The 27,641-nt window shown below is 39.8% G+C and overlaps 1 protein-coding gene across 1 annotated transcript in view; it reads left to right on the forward strand.

Annotated features, from left to right (window-relative positions):
• Nucleotides 1-27,641, forward strand: part of IL1RAPL2 (interleukin 1 receptor accessory protein like 2) — a gene marked incomplete at both ends in the record, with an annotated part of 321,698 nt that overhangs the window by 141,201 nt on the left and 152,856 nt on the right. Inside the window, one exon of the mRNA XM_084212886.1 lies at nucleotides 16,437-16,710. Within this exon, the coding sequence (XP_084069012.1) occupies nucleotides 16,437-16,710 (274 nt within the window). The remainder of the gene's footprint in view (nucleotides 1-16,436; nucleotides 16,711-27,641) is intronic.

A 27,641-nucleotide genomic window follows, 5' to 3' on the forward strand; every position in this document is an offset into this window, starting at 1 on the left:
TCTTGAGCTGTGATCCATAACATACCAGAAAGTAACCCCTGCATCAGCTGTAAAACAACAAAAGAGAAACAGTGTGGCATAAAGTGGAATCAAATAAAAGCGAGAGAAACATTTTAGATGTTAGGCTTACATGGGTGTGAAAATCACTATGGCAGCAGGGTAAGTAGCAGCTGTTTATTGCTTCCCTCAGACCTAGCCCAGGATTTCAGTTTAGGACTGTTCCAACTGCCAGCTGATCCCCTCAGTCCACTAGTAATTCTTAGTCCCTTTGGCTTAGATGGAAACCCCAGCTGGGGTTACAGGAGTCACTGTGTCCATCCCCACTGCTGTCCTGAACCTTCACAGGGGTCCTGTGGTGCATCTCACCAACGTGCAATGTACTCCAGTCACATTTCTGTGGGGAAGGAGGGACTGCCTTCTGTTCTCCAAAGAGCTTTGTTGAACATTACTAAAATACATAGTTTAGAGGAACAAGCAATGATGGGTTAGATTCTATTAATTATTTCCCTCCAGATCCATTCAGGGATGCAGCTCCTGCAGTTTCAGTTGTTTTTGTCATGCCTTAGGCAATACCACAAATATAATTCTCATGTTTATAATTTACTTCATAATTAAAGAATGGGAAGAACAAAGTACCAAACTAACCTAGTGTACCTGAGTTGCAATTTCCAAAATTCCACCCAAAGATTACGTGTATGAGAGCTGGCTTGCCTCTGGGAGGCAATCCACTTTATGGATTGGACTGGTAAAGGTAAGGGAGGGTTATGGTAGGATTTGATTCCAAGCTACACCTCTGCTCTGAATTGTGATGACAATGTGAATAAGGTGACCGCAGTCATGGGAAAGTGGCCACAGCAGGATAATGAAGGTAGGGGAGGAGATCTGCCAGGGATCTGTAAATCAGCTCACAAAAAGGCAGATGTAATTCTTAGTTCTGTGAAACAAATGGATTAAGTTTTATTCAGTTACTTAAAAGAATTTCTTCAAGGCACAGTCTTGTGGCAGGTGAAATTAATGCGTATGAATGTTCTTTATTAAAAATAAATGCCTCTCTTTGTAAATCTATCTTTTGCTTTAACAAAGCAAAGATGAAGTCAAACCATTCAGACATGTTTGGACAAGTATTATCTCCCCTGGGAAGTGCTGTCCCAGTGAATTGGATTGAAAGAGAAGTGCTGTGCTGGGATTTTGGTATTTGTTGTACCCTATGGGGCACCTTTACATGTTCTTTGTCATCTTGGCATGCACGAGCTTAATTTGAGACATTTGTTGCTTGCTTCATAGAGAAACTGCAGTTACCTTTGTTCCGGTTTGCTGTTGGAGAGAAATGTCATCCTTAGCGCTGGTGAGGAGTTAAACATCACTGTGGTCATCCACATCAGATGGAGGGGGGTCTGTGTGTGAGCAAGAGACAGCCCTGGGAGCTCCTGCTGGGCAGCTCTATGGCTTAAACTGGAAATATGAGCAGGTACCTGCCAGGGTAGGAGCTGAGGAGCCAGGTAGGGGGCTTGGGGTTTCCCCAGGTGAGCTTGGTTTCAGCATCTGTAGAGAATTTAGCAATTTAAAGTTTTAGCACTTTCAGGTATCTCAACAAATGAACTGAATGTTCCTGTTGTTCTTACGGGTTTTGTTTGGAGCTTTAATTCATTATGAGGTGAAATTCTGTTTGGACTGGGTCCAGGCATGTTTACTTTCTGCAGAAGTAGTTGGGCTTAAGTGTTATCTGAAACTTGCTTGGGGGACCTTGCACTTTATCTGTTTTCTCAGCAGTTCTCAGAAAAGAAACTGTGCATGGTCACCAGTGTTCCATATTTAAATGTCATAGGATCCCAGTGTTATATTCCTGAATTGTACTACGATATGATGAAGTATCTTGTGATTGTATGAAATTATTTTTGAATGAAAATATATGAAAACCATCAGCTCAACAAATTTCCTGCCTATTCAGGGAATTTACAAAGAGTCAATGTATTGCCTTTCCTGGCAGTAATATTTTTTTGTTCATATTGTGTAAAAGCTGCAGAGCATTCATAAGAGGAGAATTTTTCCAATAATCAGTTATTTAAACTGAAAATATAAACATTTTTTAATGAAAAATAAAGTTAAACACTATGCATTTCCATTTTTCAAATGAAGAATAGATTATAAACCCAGAAACTGTACAGGTGTTTAACTCTTATAGGGAACTGGAACTTAATTATCTTTACAGTCTGGGCCTTAGAAATTGTAATTTCTTTGCTACCATAAACAGTTCACCCCAAACTGTGATTAAGGGCTTAGGGAATGCGTAGTTAACTCATAAAAATATGTACATAAATTCTGCTGATTAATTGGACTGTAAAGCACATCCTTATTTATTATTACAAATGAAATTCTAATGTAGTTCATGCAAAGTCTTAAATGAGTGCCATTCTTTTTCATTAGGTAGCTCTTTAAAATCAATAATGTTTTCTTTAAGGGAAAGCTTAGGCTGTTACTAATTTAAATCTCATTAACTTTTGCCTTTTTTTTTCCCCTAAAGTTCAATTGGAGCTCTATTTTTCATTTAGATTTGGAGCTGCAGGCTACATGTAATTCCATTTAAAAACCCAAGGTAGACAGGAATAATGTTGGGTTGAGAGTTATTCAGAGAACCAAAAATTCATAATATTTAGTATTCAGTCTAAACTTGTCATTTAGCAGTAAATATTTTTCCCAGCACAAATTATGGAGATGCTTTCCTAATTAATGTAGAGTTTGCAAAACCAGGTTGAAAGTCACTCTTCCTGCACTGTATTCTTGTAACCCCAGCCCCCTCTGTCCATGGCTGTGTTTGCATGTCTGTTGGTCAGGCTCTAGTGGAGCACTGCTGTCATCCCTCACATCCCTCATCTCAACCGTGCTCTCTGGAGTGCCAAGACTGTTTTTAAATATATGCAAAGAAGTGCAGGGTCTGTGATTCCTGCTGAGTGGATTTGTCTCTTCTAACAGAGAAGCTGTTCAATAGCAATTGGGCTATTAGTGGTGCTTTTTGTTATCTAAAGTTCCTAGCTCGTTAATGAGGTTGTATTTGCTTATCTTTCTTACTGAAGACAAACTAATCAGTCCCAGGGAAGAGGAAAAAAAAAATCCAACTCTCATGATTTTGATGACATACTTTAGAATATTTAGCATTAAACAATAACCAAAAAATTGCATTGTAAAGGTTTATGCAGCCCTAGGCAGTCTGGAGATGGAAAGCTTAGTACAGTTTTTTAAAAATAGTGGTTGGCTAGAAGGGTTCTGGAACCATGTTATTAACTGCACATCAAAATTAACACATTACAAGCAGTGGTTATTTTCAATTATGTAAAAGCAGACAAGTCTTTGGAGAGATTAAAATGGGATTTGTAATGGCTTAGGAGAATTCTTAAAATTGACAATTTGACACAGCATGATTTCAGATTATGTGAAATCTGGCATGAGGATATTTATATTTCTGTTTGCAAAGATTCTGTTCAAAGTCATCATGATGGAAATATTTACAATGAAGACATAATAATGTCTTTAATATGTAAATCATTCTAATTGCGTTTCTTACACTGTCAACCTCCCAGTGAAATATCATTTGTTTCACAAGTGACACATGAAAAAATATGATTGCATTTGTGATAGTCTTATTTTTAACAGAAATACGACAGACAGTCTTTATCTTTGAAGAAGTCCTCTTTATCAGCAGTTCCCTTAACACAGTTTGCATGACGCCTGCATCTCTATTTCTGATTCAGATCCCTGCTCCTAACAGAGCCTCCCTCTGTTTTATTCTTCTTCCCCTCTGACAAAGAGGGTTTGCTGTGGGGACGTGCTCCTTGGAGTGTCATCCCCCAGTGCTGCAGGATGCAGAGGTTGTGTGGGGCGCACTGATCTCTGTGGGAGCTGGATGCCATCCACACTTCTGAGGCTGGACCCTGTATCTTGTGAAAACAAGAATGATTTGTTGCCATTAAATTCTCCTTTAACCTTGATTAGAGCAGATTCAAACTGCTTTTTTTTTAATTTGTGTCCAAGTAACACGTGTTAGTCTGTCAGACACCTTTCACTTCACTTCCCTGTCTGTACCCAAAATCCCTGCCCTGAGATTACATGCCTCCTGTGTGCTTTTTCCTCTTCAGCTGGGAACAGTCATTTTCATCTTCCTTCAGATCTAGAGCTGGACAGATGACAGTTCTGTCATCCCAACTGAAAAATATGTCACTGTGAGCTGAAAAAACAGTCAAAACAATAATAAAATTGGGTTGAATTAAATAGAGAATTTTTAATTGGGAATGCATCCACTCATAACACTGTGTGTCATAATTAATCCTCCCTCCCATCTCCAGCTTCTCCACTGGGAAACTTCCCCACTATTTGCTGAATTCTGCTTTGGTTTAGCAGGGGCAGTGAGGGAAGGATCAGGGACCTGATCAGGATCAGCCCTCTGAGAGGAGCAGGGACAGCCTGCCCTGAGCAGGGATAGGAGTCCTCCAGGCACTGAGCATTTGCAGCCTCAGACTTACTGAGGTAGCTTCAGCCAGGCTTGGAAATGAGCCCCCTCTCTATGAAGAAGATAGAGGGAAAAAGAAGGGATCCAGCTTTGCATTTCTGTCCTGTCTTCCCTAATCACTGAGAGTTTTTTATGTTTAAGAATTGAAGTACTGATTTTCCATGTTTCAAAGCAGGGTTTCTTAAGTGGAAAGCATAGTGGCTTTCTTTGGGGCGATCCTTACAGTGGCCAGTCCAGGTGTAGTCATCTCTGTGCTTTGCCTTTTTAAGAATTTTAAAATATTCATCAAACAGTTGTCTTCAAGCGCTCCTGGCAGTCGATTCCCAAGGCTGGGACAGGAAATGATGGAATGCAAGTTAGGATAAGAACTAGGAGTGACTGAGCAAATGAGCAGTCTCCACGTTGCTCACTGAGTATTGGGTAACCAGTGGTGAGACATTAATTAAACATGTTGCTCCAGTTGTGTGATTTTTCATGTTTATCAGTAGCTCAGGGTGGAGGTTTTTAGGATGAGTTTCAGAGTGTTACAGTTGTGCTGTGATGATTTAATAATGATGTGCTGATGGATTAGGGGGCTGCAAGGCAGTGTCCCACCTGGAGGACGGGTTGACATCCAAAGAAAGGCCTGAGGTGCCAAGAGCTCTCCAGCTCCCCTCCTGTATTCTCAGCTCCCACCTTTGCTCAGCCTCAGCCCTGGAGCTCAAACATCTCCATCTTCCATCCCCTTTCAGTGGAACAGGCAGCAGCTGCATGCTTTGCAGCGAGTCGAGGCCATTGAGGACGACAGGAGGCCCATGAATAAAACACAGACTTGTTTGTTTTGTGCCATTCTGAGCAAATGATGTATTAGTAATGAAGTATTTGCAGTTTGTTACTTTTGCTTACTAATAAATGAAATCTTCCTGTTGCAAGTTTTGTTTCTGGCTTGTGAAGTTACAGGGAAGTGTGAGGAGAAGGATGTAAACTGGGCTGGTTTGGGGTCTGTCTGCTTAATGGTGGTTCTCATTTAAAGCCAGTCACTGCTTTGTTTCAGCTTGAAGCAGGGCCAGTTTTTGTGGGATTTCAGTCAGTGCTGCCTCTGCTCTGAATCTCCTGAGTAAAGACTTTGGAAAATTATTTGAGATAGGATGAAGTGCGTAGGGATGGGACCATGTTGGGGAGCTGCAGTCCCATTGATGACAGAATGGCCCCTCTACCCCAATAGGGGATGATCACCAGGACTGGGGCAAGAGAGGAACAAGGTCTCAGGAATGGGAGCTTGAGAGGGGGCTGAGAGGGGTGGTGGCACTGGTGACCAGTCCTGCTTGGAATCCCTGCTCACAACTCATCTGGAAGTGGGTGGGGATCTAGGGAACTGGCAGGCCACAGGGCCCTTTTCCAGAAAAGGGGCTGGATGTGGTCCCATCAACATGACCCTTGTTCTCATTGAAGGTGAAGGGGCTGCCAGTGGATGCTGTGCTGCAGAATGTTGCTACTGGCAGCTTTTAGAAAATGGATATGTAAATGTAAAGGTGTTTCTAAGCAAATGTGCAATTCTGTGTTCCAGAGCACAGCACTGCATTGCCACTTTACCTAGAGAGATATGTCTGTTGCAGAGGTAGCTCTTGTAATGGCTCATTTTTCAATCATCCTTCATTTTTCTTTCTTACATGTAATTATAATGGCTTGCAATTAGAATAACCCTGTTTGTTTCTTTTAAATAGAAACAAGTCTTAAGAACAATGTTTACTGTTTAAAACCATCTAATTTTGAAATCATTTCATCATTCATCACTTACAGAAATTTTAATCAAATAACACACTAACACTTCTATTCATGACTATCCTATAAAAGCAAATACTCTTTTGATTTGTGAATGTTCATTTTACTGAAATTGAATCTGGTGTGTTCTGCAGTCAGGAGAGCTTCCTATTTAAATTCTGCTGCTTACGTGCAGATAATGAATTAAAATGAGAGGAGGAATTACAACCTAGGTTAGAGTGTGGGTCACCACCTTTTCAAACAGAGGTCCTCCTGTCATGCGAGTGGAAATGGTAATTGGCTCACTGTAGCTGAAATTATCTATGCCAGATAACAGGAAGAATGGCACCACAATTATAAAATGGCAAGTGTGTCTAGATATCCAAAGGTAAATGTGTAGAATCAAAGTAAATGACCAAAGCTAGTTATTTGTTGCAAGTAAATTAGATGAACTTGACTTGTTCCCTTCTATTTATGTGCATGTCCTGATTGAAAATTGGGCATTCTCTCTCCCCTTTTTTTATTTTTAAAACATTGCTATGTGTTCATTCAGTACTTTACAGATATCCAAGCCCCAAACATTCATTCTACCCTGTGTGTTTATAATGAGGAACCAGTTCTTTAAAACATTTGGTGATCTTCTGATTGATTGATTGATTACAACTTTGTAAGCTAGAAAATAAACTACTGATGGGTAGAATAGTGCAGGTGTGCACCCAGATATTTGTGAGAAAGGCTCCCTCTATGTGTCTGTGGATTGTGAAGGGCTGTGTTGGTGGTAGGACAAACCATAGGGTCATGTGGGTTGGAAGAGACCCTGGAGGTCTGGAATCTGGCTCTGCCCCCAGGCCTGGGATGATGGCACAGCTGGCTGTGAGATGGGCAGGAGCGTTGGTAAGGCACAAGGTGCCCATGGTAAATGGGGAATTTGGGTTACCAGAAATGTCCCTGCTGAGGTGTCCAGTGAATGATTGCTTAAACTTTGCACAAACACCACGGAGATCATCCCCGGGAATAACTCAGTCCTGCTTTCCTCTGGTGGTGGACTCTTTTCGTATCTCCTTGCTCTCTTTTCCTGTTGAGCACTCTGCTTCTGCCACAGGGTAGGAGCTCTTACAGCAGACCAATGTCTCTGAAGGATTCTCCTCTACAGACAGCAGAAGAAATGAATTTAGCCCTGTGTATTCAACAGGGAGTCCAGCCCATCTTCCTAACCTCATACAAACTCAAGAGGACTGTGCCCTCAGAGCACATAATCCAATTCAAACTGTCCACATACTTGAAAAACAGATGCCAGATAAAATAATCTTGTGTATGTACACCAGTTATTCTACCCCACAGGGGCTACCAAGTTAATAGAAGTTCATTCTCTTTCATTTCAAATTCCTATTATTCACAATTCTTTCCTCATACTCCCTTCTGGGAATAACAAACAGTGGATATAGTTTTCTAATTGTGTGATTACTTGAGACTGCAGCTGCCTGATCTGGGAGCTAGTTTTCATTTACTTTACCTTCAGTAACTTTATTCAAAGAAAGTAATGAAAAGAGACTCATCAATTATTGAGATGAATTCAACTTTGTTCCCAAAGTTTGCATGGTACTAAAGACATGAAAACAGAACGGTGTGAAATTTCACATGGTTAATGTAGTTGGCTGGAGGATATTGAAAGCATCTTGGAGAGTGTCCTGTGTAGTCAACAGCACTTAAAATATTGAATGCACATACCTTCAGATATAAAGTGTGTCTTCAGTGTGTTGCTCCTTACCTGAAATTGTGTTAGATAAAACTTTTATTTATAAATGCAAAGAAATATTTCTAGTCTGTTTTACTTGTTATTGGTATCAGGTACTGTTCTCCCTGAGATACTGATTCTTCTTTCTTTCTATCTCCTTTGCCTGAATATAGTTCTGTGCACCAAAGAAGTATCAGAGATGCTGGGAAATCTCTCTTTGAGCTTTTCCATCATTCATTAATTCCCTCAGGAATCCAAAGAGCTAACAAAAATGGTAACATGCACTGTGCAACATGCTAGGGGAAAAAAAAAACCAACTTTTTTCCCCATTCTGAAGCTTGGAAAAGGGAAGTATTTTTGTTTACTAAATTTTGTGGACAAGAAAAGAAAAACCCATCTTCAGATGGGTTTCAGATCTGGATGAACACTAGTTTAGAGCCTTTGAGTTCATACCAGTGTTTGCACTGACTTTTTGGTTGTCTGAGTTGTTCATCTATGGAATTTAAATTTTAGGATTTAAGCAGGAAAGTTTTGTTACTTGTTCAGTCCAAGAAGCAGATGTAACATCAAGTATCTGATCTGGCCACTTCAATCTAGAACAAGTCTTTCCTTCCTTAAGATAATGTTCCCAGGCTTGTTGGTGCTAAATTAATCATGTTATTTCCTGGCTGACTTTGAAGAAATAGGTATTAATTTATAGATCCTCAAAGAAGAAAGTTTAGTATTTTGGATACCTTGTTTGCTGCAGATCACCTGCTTGGCTTTACTGCCTTGGAGCAAAGAGGGAGGCTGGGCAGAGGCAGAAGATTTGTCAATGACCTTTCCTACAGCTTTTCTAAATCTGCTCTCCCATGGCAGGAGGGGGACTGGAGTGGGAAGGGCAGGGACCAGGCAGTGCTGGGGGAGCTGAGAAGTCAGGACAGGCTGGGGCACATGCCTTGAACCCATGTCTGGGACTTTACAAAATACATGAAAGGGTGAAGCCGTGAAATATGATTTCTTTATTGTTCATGTCCTGGCTCTACTGCTGTTGATTTTCAAGGTGCCTTTTACATTGTTTTCTAACATGGTGACAGCTGCAGAGAATCAAGGCATTACACTGAATATTTTAAACCAAACCACTTTTATAAGTTCCAATTTCTGTACTGTTTACTTCAACACAGGCTCTTTAAAAACCTGCCAGATATTGAAGTGATTAGAGATCAAGGTCACCAAATACTCAATTTTAGTCTGAATATGCTGCATTTTAAAGAGTTGCTTTAGTGCCCTCCCCCTCTCTTTCTCTGTGCTCAGCAGAGCGATCAGCTGAATGCAAAGAGCACAGCTTTGGAAGGGCACTTCAGGTTCCATCTGTCTCTGGGAACATCTGACTTGGAAGAGGTAGCAAAGAATATGATGAGAACAGAGATTTCCTTTCCATCACAGAATGTGTCTCAGACCTCCCTGTCTCCAGCAAAATCTTAACCTGCCAGCTGTGATTTGCTCTCCTCTCCATCAGCAAGTGTTCCAGAAAACCCCTGTGATGAGGTGCCACCTGAAAAGCTGGCTCTGACAAGTGCTACAGGATGAAATGCCCCTGTCCAGTGACTGGGGACTGATGTGACTTCTACATTTTCATTCTTCAAGTATAATTTCTAAGCCTTGACCTCATTAATATGCCATTGCCCCTGGAAGCTGAGACTTTGTTCAGGGGTTTTACTCTCCCTTGAGAATTTTGGTGATCTACCAGTATGTTCTTTCTTTTACATTTTCAATATAAGGCTAAAATGCTCCTGGCTCCTTATGCTTATGTAATTCAGGGCAGAGCAATCTGTGGTTATTTGAACCTCTGGCAGTATATATTTACAGTGAGTTTGACCTCAAAGGAAATGATGAGTGTTCGGCTGGAATATTTGACATTTGAGTTGGGTTGTTTAGCTGTGGATCATAAAAAAAGCTGGTCAAAAAAAAAAAAAAGAAACATACACAAGTCTGAAAAACCTTTTAGTTCATCCTACAAAAATTTGAAGCTTTGATCAAAATTAGGAAAAAAAAAATTAGGTAGTGTATATGGATGGTTGAATGCATTTTTCCTTATTTTGGGCCCAGATTTGGAGAAACATTTGCATGTTGCTAAATTTAGTGAAGACTTTTTGCACTCATCATTACTTGACTTAGGAATTTTGGAATATTTGCACTTTTATATGCCTTGAAAGTCCCAAACCTTTTCACCAATAAGTTTGAATAGTCTAATTCTTGCTGGAAAATGTTCAGAAAATGAGATCAGAGTAGAGAAACTACAAAGTCTGTGAGTGATCCTATTCTTAGGTATTGTGTTTCTACAGCAAAAAAAAAAAAAAAAAATCTTGCTTTATTGCTGAAACAAAGTGTTACTGTCATAGAAGAATTAGTAAGAGTTACTGACAGGGTTGTAGGAGAAGCATGGCAACGTTTACCCATCTTGAACCACAAGGAACTTGTTTTTGCTCAAGATTTGTTATATTCTAAGTGATCTTATCTCCAACAGATACATTTTTTGATTTTGTGTCCCTCAGGGGAAAAATATTTGAATTTTTTCTAAAATGCACTTTAATATGTGAATGTAGAGTCAAAACCTAGAGTCTACTCGGTTCAAAGAAGGGTAAAACTCAGAGAAAAGAGGTGTGACAGACATTTTACCAGAATTTCCCCCTCCTCCCCTCCCTGCCTGCTCTTGGAAATGCTCTCTGCTGCTGGACAAGGCCACCCTCCACTCCCCCCTGGAGTATTGCCAGCATGGGCTTCTCCTTCTCCCCTGTAAAGCCAGGTAACTTGCTCTTCATGGCAGAGATACCAGCTCACATGTCTCTCAGTGGAGAGAATTTTTATTAACAGTTATGAGAGTGTTCTTTCATCATCCAGTTGGGTCAGTCAGCTAAGATGAGGCAGCTCCACACGCAGAGATCTCACCATGCTTTGGAGGAAACATCCATGATTTTGAACAGTGCACAAAGAGAGTGTTACTTGCAATGTGTTTTCTGACCAGCAAATGTGGCTCTGAGCACTGGAGTATGTAAAGAATACTCAGAGGGTGTGGTGGTTGCTGGCAGTTTTTAGGCAGCTCAGTTCCTCAGCAGGTCGTGGTGTGAAGAGCAGGGAAGGGCTCTGGGAGGAGGCAGGGGGCACACATTGGGCTCTGCTGATGTTCAGGTCTCACATGGTGATGCCAGGCTGTGATGAGAAGCTGGCAGAGGTCTGCAAGCACTGCAGCAGCATTAGCACAGTGCAGTCAGAAATCCAGAGATGTGAAACCAATTACATCTGGTGAGACTGATCCAACACCCTGACCCTCGAGACAACCACATCCAGCCAAAGCTGCTTAAGGCTTTACTGTGTGTGCTGAAGTGCAGGGCATGTTCCCTTTGCTCCAGAATCAAGATCTGAAAGTACCAAGTTGCCAAAAATCCATGGACTGTAACTGATTTCTCCCTTTTAAGACTCTAAAAAATTTGCATCTCTCTTTGGACATTCTTACTGGAGTGCATCTATCATTGCTATGTGTCTGCAAACCCTGAGCATGATGGATATCAGTTCCTGGACTCTGCTGTCCTACAGCTAACATATACATAAAAATATAACTCTTGTATTAGAGGAATGGTGGTTTTATTTCTGACTATGTACCTACAGTCACAAGCATTGCCTGCTTTGCAGAGCAATAAATTTAATACATGAGCTAGTGAATTATATTTTTAATGATTTATTTGTAGATTATTTCAATTTAAAATGAGATTTTCAGGTAACAAGGTAGGCAAACTTGTTTAACAATGCCATGATATAAATTGCTGTAGCTGACAGATCCCTATAAAAATTATAACAGGCAGATGCGCAATGCAAAAAATTATTCATGTGACAGCAATCAGAATGACAAATTACTTAGAGACGATGTACATGCTCCTCTATAATTGCTTATAAATTATTATGGTTCATGTTAAAAAGCATCTAGACTCCCTAGACAACTAGATTTATTTAAAATAAGAGTAATAGGAAATTGCCAGGAAACGTTGAGGAAGAAGATGCAGTACATGCTTTGGGTGATTGCTAACATAAAAGTACAGTAACTTATTGTCAGCCAACTCAATCTGTATTTTCCTTAATAGTTTTGTAGCCTTCATTTTCAATTCACTCTCTGCTCAGGTTGCAGTAGCCTGGGTAGGTAACTGGGATGGGCCAGTGGGGCTGCACTGTGGTTCACTGCTGTTGTGTTTCCCAGCTCATGGAGGACACAATGTTCTGCACCCTTGCAGGAGAGAGCACTCCTGAGCACTTCCATGTTCTATGCAATATGATTGGATGTAATCAGTTGGGATGGAAGTTAGGCTAAGGGGATGGGGAGGATTGACAGATAGGTGGGCAAACCACTTTTTCTTAGGAACCTGGGATAAAAATGGGACAGTGTTTTCCATATTTTCTTAGTGTTCCAAATTAAAAGAAAAAGAAATCTTTTTGGAAGTGTGTAAAGTATATTCACAATAGACAGGATTTAATTTGAATGAGCTTTCAGTCAGGCACTTACAGGTGATTGTACAGTAGCAGAGAAATAGTGTATATGCATTTATTATATAAGCACCTCTCTAATGCTAATATTTTTCACACCGACCTGATTATATTACATACTGAGAGCCAGCCCAACAAAAATGACAGCAAACTTTGTTCTGGATAATGGAGTGCTGAACTCCACCTAAGCAGCTCCAGTCATTTGTGATGACAGCTTGGAGAATACTCCAACAGAGTCTAACAATGCTCACGCTCCAGTGACTGACAGCACGGCAAGAGGAAAAATTCCAGTTTCCGTGTGAGTGCAGGGAGCCTGACCTAGATTTTAGCCTCTACAGCTTCAGAAGAGGAAACATTCTTACCTGTGTATTTAACAAGAAAAAAAGAGCAAGGGGAAAAAGTAATCTCCTGTTTGATTAGTCTTTCTTCAATAATTAAGATTTAGCTTATTCTGTGAGTCTTCTCCCCTCTGCAGATGTCACCAACACTATAATGACTGGTTGCTCTGTTCCCTGTGTGCTCTTCTCTCTGTAATTACCCCCTCTTGCCTGCTTCAGGGAGAGCTGTCACAGGGGAGCAGCTGGGGCAGACAGGGCCATGGGCAGCAGCCTGTCTGCACCTTCCCCCTCCACCCCACTCCCTGTTGGGGTCATCTTCCTGTGGGCTGCTCAAATTCTTTCTTTCAGATACTGTTAATAGGGAAAAAACTCTCTAATGTGAATTTCCTCTCCTTTCTTTTGTTCCTTGGGATGCAGGTGCTATGCTGGGCTCAGGTCTCCGTGTCCAGTGCCTCCACTGGAGCGCTGGCAATGGCCAACAGAGACTGGCCCCACCATTGTGTTGTCTCCTGGGGGCAGCTGGGGAGGGGTTTTAGCCACTCTGATGGCCTGGTTGTTAATTGCTCTTCAAATGCCTTTCATTTATTCCACTGTGCTTCCTGTACTTCTGTAGCTCAAATTCTGAAATTAAAATAGTAGAGAAGTGCACACAAGAAGGGAAAAGAAATTTTCAAATGAAAGTGGAGGATGAGGCAGATTGAATAACACAGATTTAATGGGTTGCTTAGTGTTCATTTGAGCTGTGCTTTGACAAATGGTTTGGTGTGGCTATGGGAGAAATCTCATTGGAAGCAGGGTATTTTCAGCTTCCAAATTTGGATTTCCATATTGGGTCTGCTCCTAACTATAGAACTCCTACTAATTGTGACTCTGCTCTGTGAAATAAATGAAAACCTGGCACTGCTGTCTTTGATCCACAACCTTTCCATGTGTGTCTCATTGTTAGTTATTCTTTGGTGTGGTTTAACTTTGTTGAACCAGCACAGATTTGAAAGCATTAGATGATGTGACAGGATTTGATTGACACAAGAGTGACAGAATTAATTAGATTGGCTGAATTAATTACATCAGCTGGATTAGTTGGGATCTAAATTCCAGTTCTGGACACCTGTATTCATTTCAACTTATGGCCCTACTTAGACTTCTGTGACTTTGCTAAATCACAAGAGAGAGGGTACCTTTGAGAACACCAATGTGTCCTGGAGAACAAGGGATGAGCCATCTGGAGAGCTCAGCATTGCCTTGCACATCTCTTGCTGAGAGAAGGCAGCTGTGAGTTCTGCACTGCACTTCAATTGTAAATCACACCAGCCTAGAGAGCAGGACTTAAAAAGCACAGAGGTTTCCAGAGGAAGGTCTGTGTGGAGTACAACGATACCCACTCATGTAAAAGTCCTGCCACCTATATAAAATAATTCATTATGTCAGAACCAGGCATTTAATGTGAAAGTGGATTGGATGGGGTTGTAGGACTGGGACGATCAGGCTCTTTCTCCAGCTCTGCTGCAGGTTGCCCATGTCTGTGCAGCAGCAGCACAGAGAGGTGAGTGCTGTGTTTCTTGGGATCCCGGCAAAGGCATGTTCAAGTTACAATGTGCAGCTTTGGTCATGGTGAAGGGTGGTGAAGGATGTTACAAACCTGGAGGAGATGCAGTGAGAACAAGTGTTTCAGTACAGGATGTTTAAATAATGATTATCCAAACTTGTCCTATAGTGTGTGGCACTGTTAGTGGAAGGACACAGCAGAAGCAGTGAGGAAAAGGAACATCAGTAAATTGCTGCTGGCCTTTCAGTTAATGTCATTAACAGCAGCCATTAAAAGAAATGAGTTTTAATTTAAATCAGTAGGATGACAGCAAAATGAGAATGAAAATCAAAATTGAAGTTAACTGGAACAGTGTGTACATAAGTTCAGGTGAAGGGTTGATCTGGGGGCTTTTTTGATGAAGAAAGAAGTCAGCTGGCACAAACAGCTGCTGCTTTTGCACCTGCCTGTGGGGTGAGGGAGAGGAACAGGAAACACCCTGGGGGGAAAGGTGCTCCATGATATCCCTTCACCTGTCAAAACTGTCATGAGTAATGTTTTGAGTAATGGGCTTTCCTCCCCTCCTGAGCTTATGTTAGTTTTTCTTTTTACAAGTTTGTTTTGCAGCAAGATGTTATGTGGAAGTTTATATACCAAAAAAGTATTAAAGTGGTCAGTGTCAACAAGTTTAACATGTGGCTTATGTGATCACAGTACACTTAAAGCTGATTTACTGTGATGGGATAATTAAAACCTTCCATTTGTCACAGTTACTTTTGAATGATTAAAAAGAAACATGAAAACTTGGTAAACATAACTTAGAGGCTGTAGAAGTCACTTAAAGTAGGATCAGACCTGATATTCCATGTACAGAAATTTTTGCTGACTACCTTTGTTTAGGAAGTAAGATAAAAAATCCCTTGATGGCAGAATGCAATTTACAATGTGTATAAAATGACGAGTGTATGAGGATATCCAACATTTATAGTTTGAGAATTGATACTGTAAATGCAGAAGAGGCAACTTGAGAGTTACCTGGTTGAATTTGAGGTGCTACAGTAAGGGTAAAGATGTTCCATTTACTTGTAGCTCAATATGATCAATAAATTCTAAACCTTACATATTTAATCAAGTCTATTAACATGAGGTATTGTGTTTGCCTTTGGATGATCTGCCTTTGAAATATTTTTCTTTGGTTTTATTCTTGGCTGATTTTCCCTCTGATAGTTTTTCTAGCAATGAAAAAGATTGAATTAAAAGGTCTCTGATATGTCATATGTTGATATGTGTGCATGTGTTAGGGCTGTATTGTAACTAAGAAAATAGCAATGGGAGAAAAAATTGTAGGAGAAGGATCTTTTATTAAACTGTCTGATGTATGTTAATTTTAAAGTGAAGTATTAAGAGAACTGTTTCAAAAGTTTTTGCTGAACAGAACACCAAAAGTGGTCCTTTTTATTTGAACAACTCCTGTATTAAGTTGATTGCATAGACAGCATGTTGTAATTGTATCCTGTTATGTATAATACAGACCTCTACAGTTTGAGTAGGCTGTAGGTAAAAAACCCAACAATGTGGAACTGCCTTGAAAGAAAAATTATAAATGTCACATCTGTTATTTGGGGATTTTTTTTGCATAACATAACTAACAGAGGTGGATGGAAAAGTTTTAAGGGATAAGATTGGCATCAGATGCCAATGTACATTTTCTTTCTGCAAGGAATTGGAGAATTCAAAACTGGTTTACAGAAGCAAGTAGTTAAGCTGCAAAACATTTGGTTTATTTAATAAAGAATTAGTGTTTTGGGGATGAAAGTAATGATATTCTAAAGAAGTGGAATTGAGCAAGCTTAGTGCGCTCTATTTACTGTCTGCACATTCACAGTTACATGTAATTAAAAAAGGTGTATGAAACCCCTTAGCTGCCAGTAACTGCTTTAGGGTTTTCATATTTTCCTGAAACAATTCAGCACATGCCAAAAGCCATTTCTTTTAATGTACTGTATTGCATTTCCCAAGCTGCCTTTCACTATATTGGAAAATGTATCTGTGTCTAATATTTCTTTATTATTGTTTTGCTTTCAGTTGATGGTTGCATTGACTGGTCAGTGGATCTCAAGACATACATGGCTTTGGCAGGTGAACCAGTCCGAGTGAAATGTGCCCTTTTCTACAGCTATATCAGAACTAATTATAGCATGGCCCAAAGCACAGGTCTTAGGCTTATGTGGTACAAAAACAAAGGAGATTTAGAAGAACCCATTATATTTTCCGAAGTTAGAATGAGCAAGGATGAAGATTCCATATGGTTTCACTCGGTTGAGCTGCAAGACAGTGGTTTCTACACATGTGTTCTAAGGTGAGTATTGTGTTAAAGTCTAAATAAGAATGTGGTGATTATTGGTTAATAATGTATGGAGTATTAGATATTGGTTAAAAAAATAAGTTTATCCATTAGAATTTAGATATGCATCCAGTTAATGCATATTAATTTTTTTATTCTCATAATTATATATGTCACATAATGCTTTGTCTCAAAATTAGTTTGCCAAGTAATTATAGTTACCTAGTCAAGTAGCTATAATTAATGTGCTTTCACTTAATTAGTACCTTTTAAGTACAACATTTGCGAATTCTCAATTTTCTTTAAACCTTCAGAACCTGATACTACTTAAATCATGAAATATTTTGTTTAAGTACTGTTCTGTTTCAAATCTTCTGAGTCATTACAGAGTTACAGTTTGAATTATTCTGATGGGATCAGGCCATGGGGAGTTACAGTTCTGTCTGGTTTTGAAGAAATGTTTATTTTAATATACAATTATGATTTATCATAAATTTAAGCAGACCTCATTCGATAAGACACCAAAATGCATTTCTCAGAAATGTCTTGGACCTGTTGGATGAGCCTTAAATTAAACATGTGCTAGAGCTTGTGATTTCCATCGTGTAGATGTTGATGTCATCTCTATGCCTAAAATGAGAAGATTAAAATAAAGGAGGACTTTTAAAGAATGAATGAATAAATATTTCTTAAATGATCCAGTTTTGAATGAAAAGGAGTTTACAGATACTTTGTATGATTTGGTTTTAAACTATTCAGTTTCAGATAATAAGTTTACTTCATCCTTGTCTGCTGCTCCATACTGAAATTAGACATATTTCATGAATTAAATAACAAGTATTGCAGCAAATAACAGCACTGCTCAGAACCCAGAATTTGCTCTCTGTCCATCTCTGCTGAGTCTTGCTGCCTCAGCTGCCTCAGACATTGTGATCCTGAGGAACGCTGCTAAAATCAAAGATTGTGCCCTGGATTGTGGCAGTTTGTACTGGGCACCGATGTCCAGTTTAAACATTGAATATATCTACCTAATGCAGCAGTTGGACTGAGTTGCAGCCTTTGGAGTTGGAGTTTTATCAGCTCCTCTGTCAGAGGTAGGGTGTGATGTGAAGGCCCTATTTCGACACGTTACGGGAAGATGGTGATTTATATGTTTTAAGGGAGCCGTGCTTTTTTCATAAGTCATTGTTGTGATAATCAAGTTACTAGTTTAATACTCTGAAATATTCTCATGCAAATCCTTTGTGAAAAATAAAGAATTGATCTTGGATCAAATTCTGGGGCATACTTTTTTTCTGGGAAATTTCAAAACTCTGCTCATTTACATGACAAAGTAGTTTTGGTAACAAATGGGCAAGTTCTTGAATAATTCATGGCTTCTTCTAATTTTCAGCTAAAAACTTTATGACATGCTTATTGGAAGGCATTACACAGCAACAAGATCTTGCTTGTCAGTTATGCAGTTTCCTTGCTTTGACTAGAACTTTTTTACATAATTACAGATATTTTTGCCTTTTTCAGATATATGTCAGAGTGCAGAATAATATATGTAGTGGTTACAGATAAAAGACACTATTTCTTCCTTGACTGAATTATTTTTTTCTTCCAAAAGCATGGCAATGCATCCTTGCTGTTATTGTTTATGAAACCATAGGAGGCTTAAAATAGCAGAGGAAGTAGCAATAGTAATTGATTTTAATTTCATTAAAATTGAGCTAGATGTAATGTTCTGAAATGTGATCACATTTCTGTGGGAGACTATCCACACCATTAACTGTGTAATTTCAGCTTCTTTAATCCATTTTTTTTTTGAGGGGGATAAGCAGATGTTTGCGTTTTAGTCATTAACCAGATTCACCTGTTTTATGAGAGTTAAGAGGTCACAAATGGGAGCAGTAATTTTAGAATATGGTTTTATTTTGTAGACACATTAACAATCTCTGTTACAAATGCCATCTTTTGTAGACTGAATTAGCAGAGACTGGTAGATAGAACTTGATGCAGTGGAAATGAAGAGGTGACTGTCTCCATCAGTGTGCAACACTGGGTTTAGGGTTGCATGCATAACGGAGCTTTTTGGTTTGGTAGCTGAAAGAAAAAACTGTGGAGGAAAATGCTTTTGATTCAAGATAAATTTAGAACTTCTCACAGAGAATTTTTCATTCAGGTTCTTTAAGAGAAAATCAGAAACAATTCAATTCTAAATTGATGTCTTTCTAGCCACTCACCAGGGACATGTGATGCTCTGGTACGTCTCCCTGTGCTGTCCAAAGCATGAAATCCCACATTTGCATGTCCCAGTGGCCAGTTCCACCACTTCAAGTCACCACTTCCAGCCTTGGAAACATTCTGTTATTTGTGCTTGTCTTTGCAAAAGGGTGCAAGGGGGTGAGATGCTTAGATGGGGTGCTAGGGCCAAGTGGGATGAGGGGTCCTGGTCCCAGAAGTTCATGGGTTGAAATGACTGACTCAGTCTTGATCTGGGAAGGCAATAGTGAGAGCTTTAATTTACTCCCCCCCCAATTTGTGACTATTTTCCAAGTCAACACAAGATGACAGATAAGAAAACTGTATGGGGAAAATGTCGACTGTACTTTTCACTGAATTTCTTATTCGTTGAAATGTTTCTTCTTGATTCTTAAAAAAAGCAAACCTGTTTTTCAAGAAGCTGCATTTTCTGGTTTCTCACATGTGCTCATAGGATCAAGGCACAACAATCAGTGAAGCAGTGTGAAGGAATTTTTCAGAACCTGCTTGAAAAGGGCGGGTATGAGAAGGTGAAGGATAGGCTGCTATGACAGTGATTGGAAGATGGGTAAAAATTAAATGTGTCAGTGAATTCTTTCCTAGACAGAACTGTCATTTCAATAATCATAATGACTGTTTTGTAAAAAACCTGTAATACTGCATAAAATTAAGGAGTATTAGTTCAGCCTTTATAAATGGGGTTCCTTCTCCAGACTGAAGAGATTTGATATCATAATTTAAATATTGCTTCTACTTTATTAACCAATTAAACATTATTCCATACCCAGGTGTGGGGGTGTATGTATAATAGGAGGAACTTATTGTTGCATTGAAACCTACTTCTCCCTTCTCACAATGCATTCTGGCATTGAGCTCATACTCAGATGCAAACTGAAGTGTGATATTTTTCTCCAGTGTTAAGCATATGAAAAGGTCCTGATTCTGCAAGGACTTTTAAGGGTGCAGAGTCCAACTGTGCTAGTTAAGCCATGTGAATTCCATGGATCTTCTTTGCTCTTGGATGCCTTTTCTGTGTCAAATCGGGGATATTGCTGCTACTTCCAAAAGGCATCCTAACTAATGGATAGCTGTGTATTTCACTGCAGTTCCCAGTGGGACATTTGTGTCATGACTTTACTGGTCAGTGTGGAAATGCCATGTTCTGGAGGTCTCCTTCCAGTACATACCCTGGATATGCCATTAATTTTCCAGCACCCCCCGCAATGTTACTTTCAGATAAAGCTGCTGGCATTTCTGTTATGGAAATTTGATGTTCTGAGATTCTCACATCAGCACTCTGGATTGCAGCTTCTTCACTGAAAAAATCAGATGAGCTTCAAAATGATGAAGCCTCAACACAACACATGGAAATTACACTCAACCTAAATGCATAGGGTAGCCCTAAAGTTCTGAGTATGTAGGACAGTCTTTTGCCTGATCATGATCTGCTTTTGCTCTCTAAACAAATACATCTGTTTTTCTGTGTTAAAAGCCCAGTTTTTAAAGACAGAACAAGAACTGGGCCGACTTAGATCATCTGCACCTGGGGAAAGAAAAGAAGATAAGGTGAGGAGGAAATCTCAGTAAAATTTAGCCTAAATTTGCCCTCATCTAGGGACTGCTCATGGAAACCTCCTTCTAACTAGGCTCAGCTCCAAACCAAACTGTAGTCAGGATTTAAAGAATGAAACCAGTAAGAGTAAAAAAACATAAGTACATATTTGCTGTTAATTAACTGTTGGTGAAATAAATTTTATTCCCATAACAAGAATCAGAAGGGTAGAAAATCTGAGCCTCAAGAGGGTGCAGGGGAGCAGGAGGTGAAAATTTGTGGTCATCAAACTGACTAATGAAGCTAAGCCTTGATTTTTGTACAGGATGCAGAATAACAAGGGAGTGAGGGCCTTGAATGCCTATGAGGAAATAAGCTTGCAGATCTGTAATAGCAGCATTTGATGCCAGAGAACTGCTGACAAATCAAGTTAGAAAATCTGTGTGCCCTTTTTCCCTTGCTGTATCCCTGTGTGCACAGTTCTTAATGGAGAGCAGCATTGCTATGGACATGCACAGAGGAATTGAGCCTTTGCTGAGCCATTGGTGAGCTATTGAGATACCACTTTCTGAGCAGTAATAAAATAGAGCAATAGTAGATTTTAAGCCTTCTGGCTTCTGAATGTCTGTGGAGCGCATGACCAGCAAATCAAAATCAGATTTAGACAGCCTGGAGGGGCTGGCAGTAAAATCTGGATCTCAACCTGTGTACTCTTGCTTCAGAGGATGTTAGGCAGGGCTTAGGAACTTGTTGCAAGGCCTGTCTGGACTGCAGAATGCACCCATCAGCCCAGGAAAAGCTGCACACCTTCTCTTAGTGCTGAGAGTCTGGCTTCTGAGCAGCATGGAAAAAGTGTGTTTTCAGATCCAAACAGAAATTTTGGACTAAGTCATTAGGTGAACTTGTGCAGGGGTTAGGCTGCTTTCTCTGCAGCGATCTCCTGGGGTTCTTACAATATGTGTTTTAATGCAGCTCTTCATTTTGTTGGTGGCAATACAGAATGTTTGGCTTTGCTCAGCATTCATTCAACTACTCATGACAAAGGTGATTTTGTATCTCAAGCCCTGTTGGGTGCAGTATTGTGATTCCAGTTTAGCCATAGAATATTGTCTTCTATATCTGATTACTGGCAAGTGCTTTTTTCCCCTCATAGACTTACTCTGGAAAGATTTAAAGATGATACTTTTTTGTGGGCTGGTGTCTTTAATTATTGGATATTGAAGAGGAGCACATCTAAGTAGCTGATGGATTACATATCTCATATATCAGCCTTGCACACTGATATATGATCAGCTTTCCTGTACAGTCCCAGCTGTCTGTAGAAGTAGCAACATCTCACATTTGGAGCAAGTGGATTCAGTATGGCACAGGATTTCTAGGCTCTGTGTGGCACTAACATTAAATGCCACATATTAAAAGTGGATGACATTTCCCACAATAAAATTGAATGATTCTGTATAAACAAAATCCCTGTGAGATATAGTATTCAATACTTGAATTCAGTGCTACAGCAGATACATTATAAAGTCAGTATGATTCATGATAAAATAAATTTTTTTGAGGTTCTATCACTGAGATATAATGTTTTGGCATTATCAAAATGCAGGGGAAAGTGGAATCAGAATGCTTCTACATTTGTATCTAAAATTGTGTAAAAAATGATGGTGCTCCAACAAATCATTTTGATGACATTGTCTTTATTGAGAGAAATCCGTTCTATCTATTCTTCGCAGAAAAACAAAGATTTGTTTCTCTTCCCTGGTGATATGTGTATTTCTGCTCACTCACCCTCCTCCTCTAAAGCTTTAAAAGAGAAATTATTCATCCTCTGTTACTCTGAAAAACAATGTTTACTGTTGATGAGAAGCTGCAAGAACAGTCAGGGCTTCAAGCAGAAATATCCATGTTGCGTTGTGGTTGGAGGGCATCCAGTGGCTTCCCTGTTGCAGTGGTATGGACAAGAATGAGAACATTGTGAATCCTTCAGTTTTGCTAGTAGTGAAGTCCCAGGTTTAGATTCTTTTAAAATTACTGACCTGACTTTGTAGCCTCTACAGGTTGTCATAACAAAGCTCCCTGCGCTGCAGTGCCTCAGTAATGTTTCAGCTCACTGGTTGCTCCTGAAGTGCCTTCCCTGGTGGGCTTCAAACCCTGTCTAGAGCAGAGAAAGGATCCAGAGTGGAGGACTGCTTCCTCATGCAGTCAGACTTTGCCTGCAGGAGAGCTGCTGCTGAGATTATTCAGCCCTCCCCAGCCATCTCTTCTCCAACATGTCAGGGAGTTTTTATTTCCTTTCTGTTCTCCAAATAACAATGAGAATGTGCTTACCCAGGTATCATTCCTGTTGGAATCCCCAAGAAGCCAGCTGTAACTACAACACATCAATAGGAAATGTTGTCCTCTGAGTGGACAGACAAATGGAAGGCTTCCTGAGGAAAGCCACCATGCCCAAAGTACAAAATTACAGAACCATAGGGAGTTAAACTGATATTTGGTAAGTGATACTGGAGGAAAATTTCTTCTTTTCCGGCCACCACTTTAAGGGAAGGCACAGCCAGGAGGACTCAGCTGTAGGACTCAAACAGTTCACATTGTAAGGGCGTTTATTTCATGATTCTTTCATTCATTGTATACCCTGTGAGACAATAACTGATCCACTGGTTTTCCTGCTCAATTGCCCATGTACAAACAGAGCAGGACTTGCCTTTCAACATTGCATCTACAAAATAGGACTTATGTGCAGAACGAAGGCTGTGCTCCACAGGTTTTATTCCTCCAAGCAATAAAATCATTGAGGTTTAGCAATGCAGACAAGTCTGATGGGTGTCTTGAATGCAACTTTTGTTTTGTGGGCTAGGTGCCTAATTAAAAAAAAAAAGCATAGAGGAGTAGATATGCTAATCATATGCTAATCCACACAGTGTGTGTTTTGGAAGAAATAAAGGAGAGTGTTCAGTCCTCTCAGAAACACGGTATGGCAATTGCAAAATTATTGGAAGGGAATTTCTGTCCTGGGAGCAGTTGTTCCTGTGCCTCAGATTTATGTCATTTGTAATGGGGCTTTTCAGTAAGACAATGTGATTTAACATTAATATCCAAGTTCTAATAGAAAAGTATTAGGAAATAAATGAAAAGAGCTTAGTCATTTGTAGTAGCAAACTTTAAAGCAATTTGCTGCCTTGTAATTCTTAAGCACAAAGAAGGAATTTTCCCCCAGAGCAAACCCAGCCAATTACAGGATTTCTTTTGCTGGAACAGGGTGTCTAAAGCTGATGGAGACCACCTAGTTCATGAACTGAGGTGTGATATGCTGCAATAACTCGGTGTTCTTTCGGCTTCTGCATTTCTTTTGTGTTCTGTATTGTATTTTCATATATTCAATTCTAGCATTTAATGACTAACATCAATGACAAGTTTAAAAAATCCTCAAACCCAAGGAACACTTTTGGCCTGTGATTCAGCTACAATGTTGGGAGATTTTCTCTTGGTGTCTGGGTAGTCCCTGTTGGAATGACTGACTGGTGATTTGCTTTTCATTTGTATCTTTCACAATGCAGAGGTCATTGGGACCAGGTCATGTGTGTGTGAAGGCACCCAGAAAAGAAATAGCTCCTCCTGACCCTAATCATGTATGAATCAGATGGTTGTCACTTTTTCTTTCTTAAGACACGCTTAATATTTAGAGATTACCCATGAATTTTCAAATCATGGCCACAAATTTTCAAATCATGGACTTGCTGTTACTGGCTGTATTGCGGACTGTAGTAGGCACATCCTGACATTTTTATGTCTCATTTCCCTCTTAAGATGATGTCCAAAATAAATTTAAACTAGGAGCTAAGCTTTGGTGAGAGAGACCCAGCTGTGAGATGCTCTACCCAGCTGCCATATCCAAGCATGTTTTATTTTTTGTCCCAGGATCTAGAAGTACAAAAGTTCTCTAAAGATGGCTAAACTCATAGTGAGAAGTACAGGTCTTGCTTTTAAGTGCCTCTGGTGAGAACTAGATTGTTGACAGGTGACTTGAGATATTCCTGGATATCTATTTTTCAAGCTGTCATTAAAGTGAGCCTTTTAAAATTACCTTTCAGTGACTTTGCTCAGAAGTTCTTTTCTTTTGAATAGAGAGGGTATAGCCTTTCTTCACTGTAAAACATGACCCTCTGGGACATGCAGTATGTTTTAGTCAAGGTCAAATTGTCTTGTTTCTAGTGACTCTTATGTAGAGATTGGATCTTAGCAGAAGTGCATAAAGAATAAAAATTCTTGGTGAGTGGTGGGTTAGTTCCACACAGATACTTTTTCTGCTTGAAGGGAATGGGGCCGTGAATGGTACTTCTGTCTGGATTCACCACCTCTTCCTCTGTTGGAGGAAGTAGAGATAATATAAGAGCACTGAATTTGTAATGTTGTGCTGGTTTAGCACTTTATTTCTGAGCTCATACTTTCTATGGTGTTATTTTCTTTTACCGGGGCATCTTGAAAATGTGTCAGATGCTAAAGGAATGGTAATGAGGAATTAGGATTTCTTCTTTTCAGGCATAGGAGTTAGTATTAGATAACAGTAACAAGAAAGCAAAACACAGGACAGGAGTGTTTGGAGCAGTACTAAGGCTAGGTGATACAAGCCACAGAATCATTGCTCCTCTTGGCCTTTGGTTCAGGGAGCAACTACAGCATTGTCAGCCTGTTGCCCTCTCACTTGAAAAATTAATAAGAATTAAAAATAAAAAAAAAATTCAGGGGTCTGTGATTTGTAACCTCTGGCTGTCACTTACACCATGGGTGGGGAATTGATCTTTTCCAGACAATGACCCCAAATATGTAGGAGTGAGCGGGAGTCACTGAGAAATAAGTTAACACTTGAGTGAAACCTTGGAAGAGCAAGTAATGATCTCTTGTTTTTAAGATATTACATTAGTGTGATCTGAAGAAGAAAAATTATGATAAACAACTTATTTTTCTTTAAGCAGATCATCAAACCATGACCTTGGTAACCATTGTGTGAACTGTAAAATTTGGACAGGAATAAATTTATTAAAATCCCATGAAATGAGAGGAAAACAGTCAAATGCTCAATGAAGTCTAAGAGCTGATAAAACAGCACATTTATAGAGCAGCCAATAGTGGGTAGATCTGGTTGTGCACATGCACAAATATGGTTGGTGGTGTAGTTACTGCTTGTAGGAGGTTAGGATTTTTCTTTTTTTTTTCTTTTTTTTTCTTTAAGAGAATTTTGTCCCATTTGTTACCTAAGAGATGATAACAACCGGTATTTAAGAGACAAAAGAAGTGGTCAAGGTGGGGGAGAGGATGCTGCTGGTTACTGTCTTACTTGAGGGGTTTTCTCCTCGGAAGGGCAGAGATGCCATGAGATTTTGGCTGGGGGTGAAGAGCTGGCCTTTGCCCCATCTCGCCCTCTCACTCACATCAGAGGGGAATGATTAAGTTGCTTCTACCGCGGGGAGAATTCTCCGCTGTGTGGAATCCAGCCCTGTACTGCTTCTCCTGCTGCAGGTGAGCCTTTGCTCCTAAGAGCAGCCCCTGAACTGGGACCTTATTAAAACCAGATCACACTGGGAAGGACCCTCAACATCTACTCAGGTGATTCAGGGGAAAATCCCAGAACCCTGACCTTCTTCCCCTAGAGTGTTCAGGGACATGAAGAGAGATCTAAGCTTGAGGTCTGTTCTATTTATCAAAGCAGTGCTCAGCTGTTCCCTGAGCACTGCTTTGATAAATACACTTCCCAGCTTTTGGATCTACCACTGAAGTCTTAGAATGTAATAAAAAACCCAGTACAAAGAAAAAATGAATCAGTAAGGGAAAAAACCCTAGTGTGGATCCTCCTGTATAAATATGCAGTTCAAAATTAGGTGGGTTTCTTCAATGTAGTAGATATAAAATATTCAACCATGTTTCTGCCTTTCCTCTTTAGAAGAAAATAAATGAGGGTGGCTAGGGGTGATTCTGAGCACATTAGAGACAAATAATTTCTACTTTTAACAAACCCTCACTTAGCAGAAACACAAATGGAAAAAAAAGGGTTTTTTTCAAAAGTTGTGAATATTTACTTTAATTTTAATTCAGCCTTGGGGCTGATTAATTGTCTTGAATCCAAAACAAAATGAAAAATAATATAGGGATTGAAACTCCAATTTCAACTGTCCTTATCCATGTCTTTAAATCCTCCCTTTTTCCCTTTTGCTTCGAATTCAAGCCAAGTACAGTTTTGCTTGCTTTTGTTTTTAGACCTGTTAAACTCCCTTGGTTCTCCCTCTGCTTTTCTGTTTGGTTCGAAGCTGGCTTCAGTTTGTGGTTCAGAGCCAGCTCCAGGTGGCCTGGGGATGACAGATGCCTTGCCACCAGAACAAAGGAAACTGCTTTGTGAACTCTGGCAAAGCTAAGCTCTTCTTCTTATTTCCAGTCGAGAGGGTAGGCCCAGTTGTAACTATTCCCTTGGAATAGAGAATTACAGATCATAGTTTCAGTGTGAAAATTCAAGACAATTTTTCTTCTTTGCACTGTGGAGTGGTTCTTTCTTTTCTTCCCTCTTCCTGTTCCCCATATGACCACTGCTGCTTACAGAATTAGAACCCACTAGAAATCAACTCCTATGGAAAATGAATGGTTTGGAAACATTTCAGAAAAGACAACTTGTCGAAAGACCCACTTCCAAACCCATGGGTTTTTATTTCCTTTATATGTATATGGAAAATGTCACCTGACATTTTCTTGTGGATTCTAACATTTGCTACTTAGATACAACTCTTATTACCTGGCCTCACAATACTAAGATTTCCACTGGTAGCCCTCCAGCATCTTCCTCACCCACCTGGAAGCTGCTTGCTTTTCATTCCTCTTGGCCACTGTTTTTGACAGCAAAGCCCAGGTTACCTGTAGCTTTGCTGTTGTTATCTTTTGTTTTTCTTGTGTCTGGCTTTCCTCATTAAAAATGGCCATATAACCTTTCCTGCCAGCCAGAGACTGCTGGGAGCACTGACCTCCCCCACCAAGCTCCATGACCATGTACAAAAGTGGATCCTCCCTTTAATAATTTATAGGCCATCTGTTTAGCTTCTGAAAAAAGAAAATCAAAAACGTGGTGTTTTTGTGCTAGTTTATCTACATAACTCTACCAACAAAA

The sequence above is a fragment of the Fringilla coelebs genome, assembly GCF_963513975.1.
Source record: "Fringilla coelebs genome assembly, chromosome: 11".
NCBI lineage: Eukaryota > Metazoa > Chordata > Aves > Passeriformes > Fringillidae > Fringilla > Fringilla coelebs.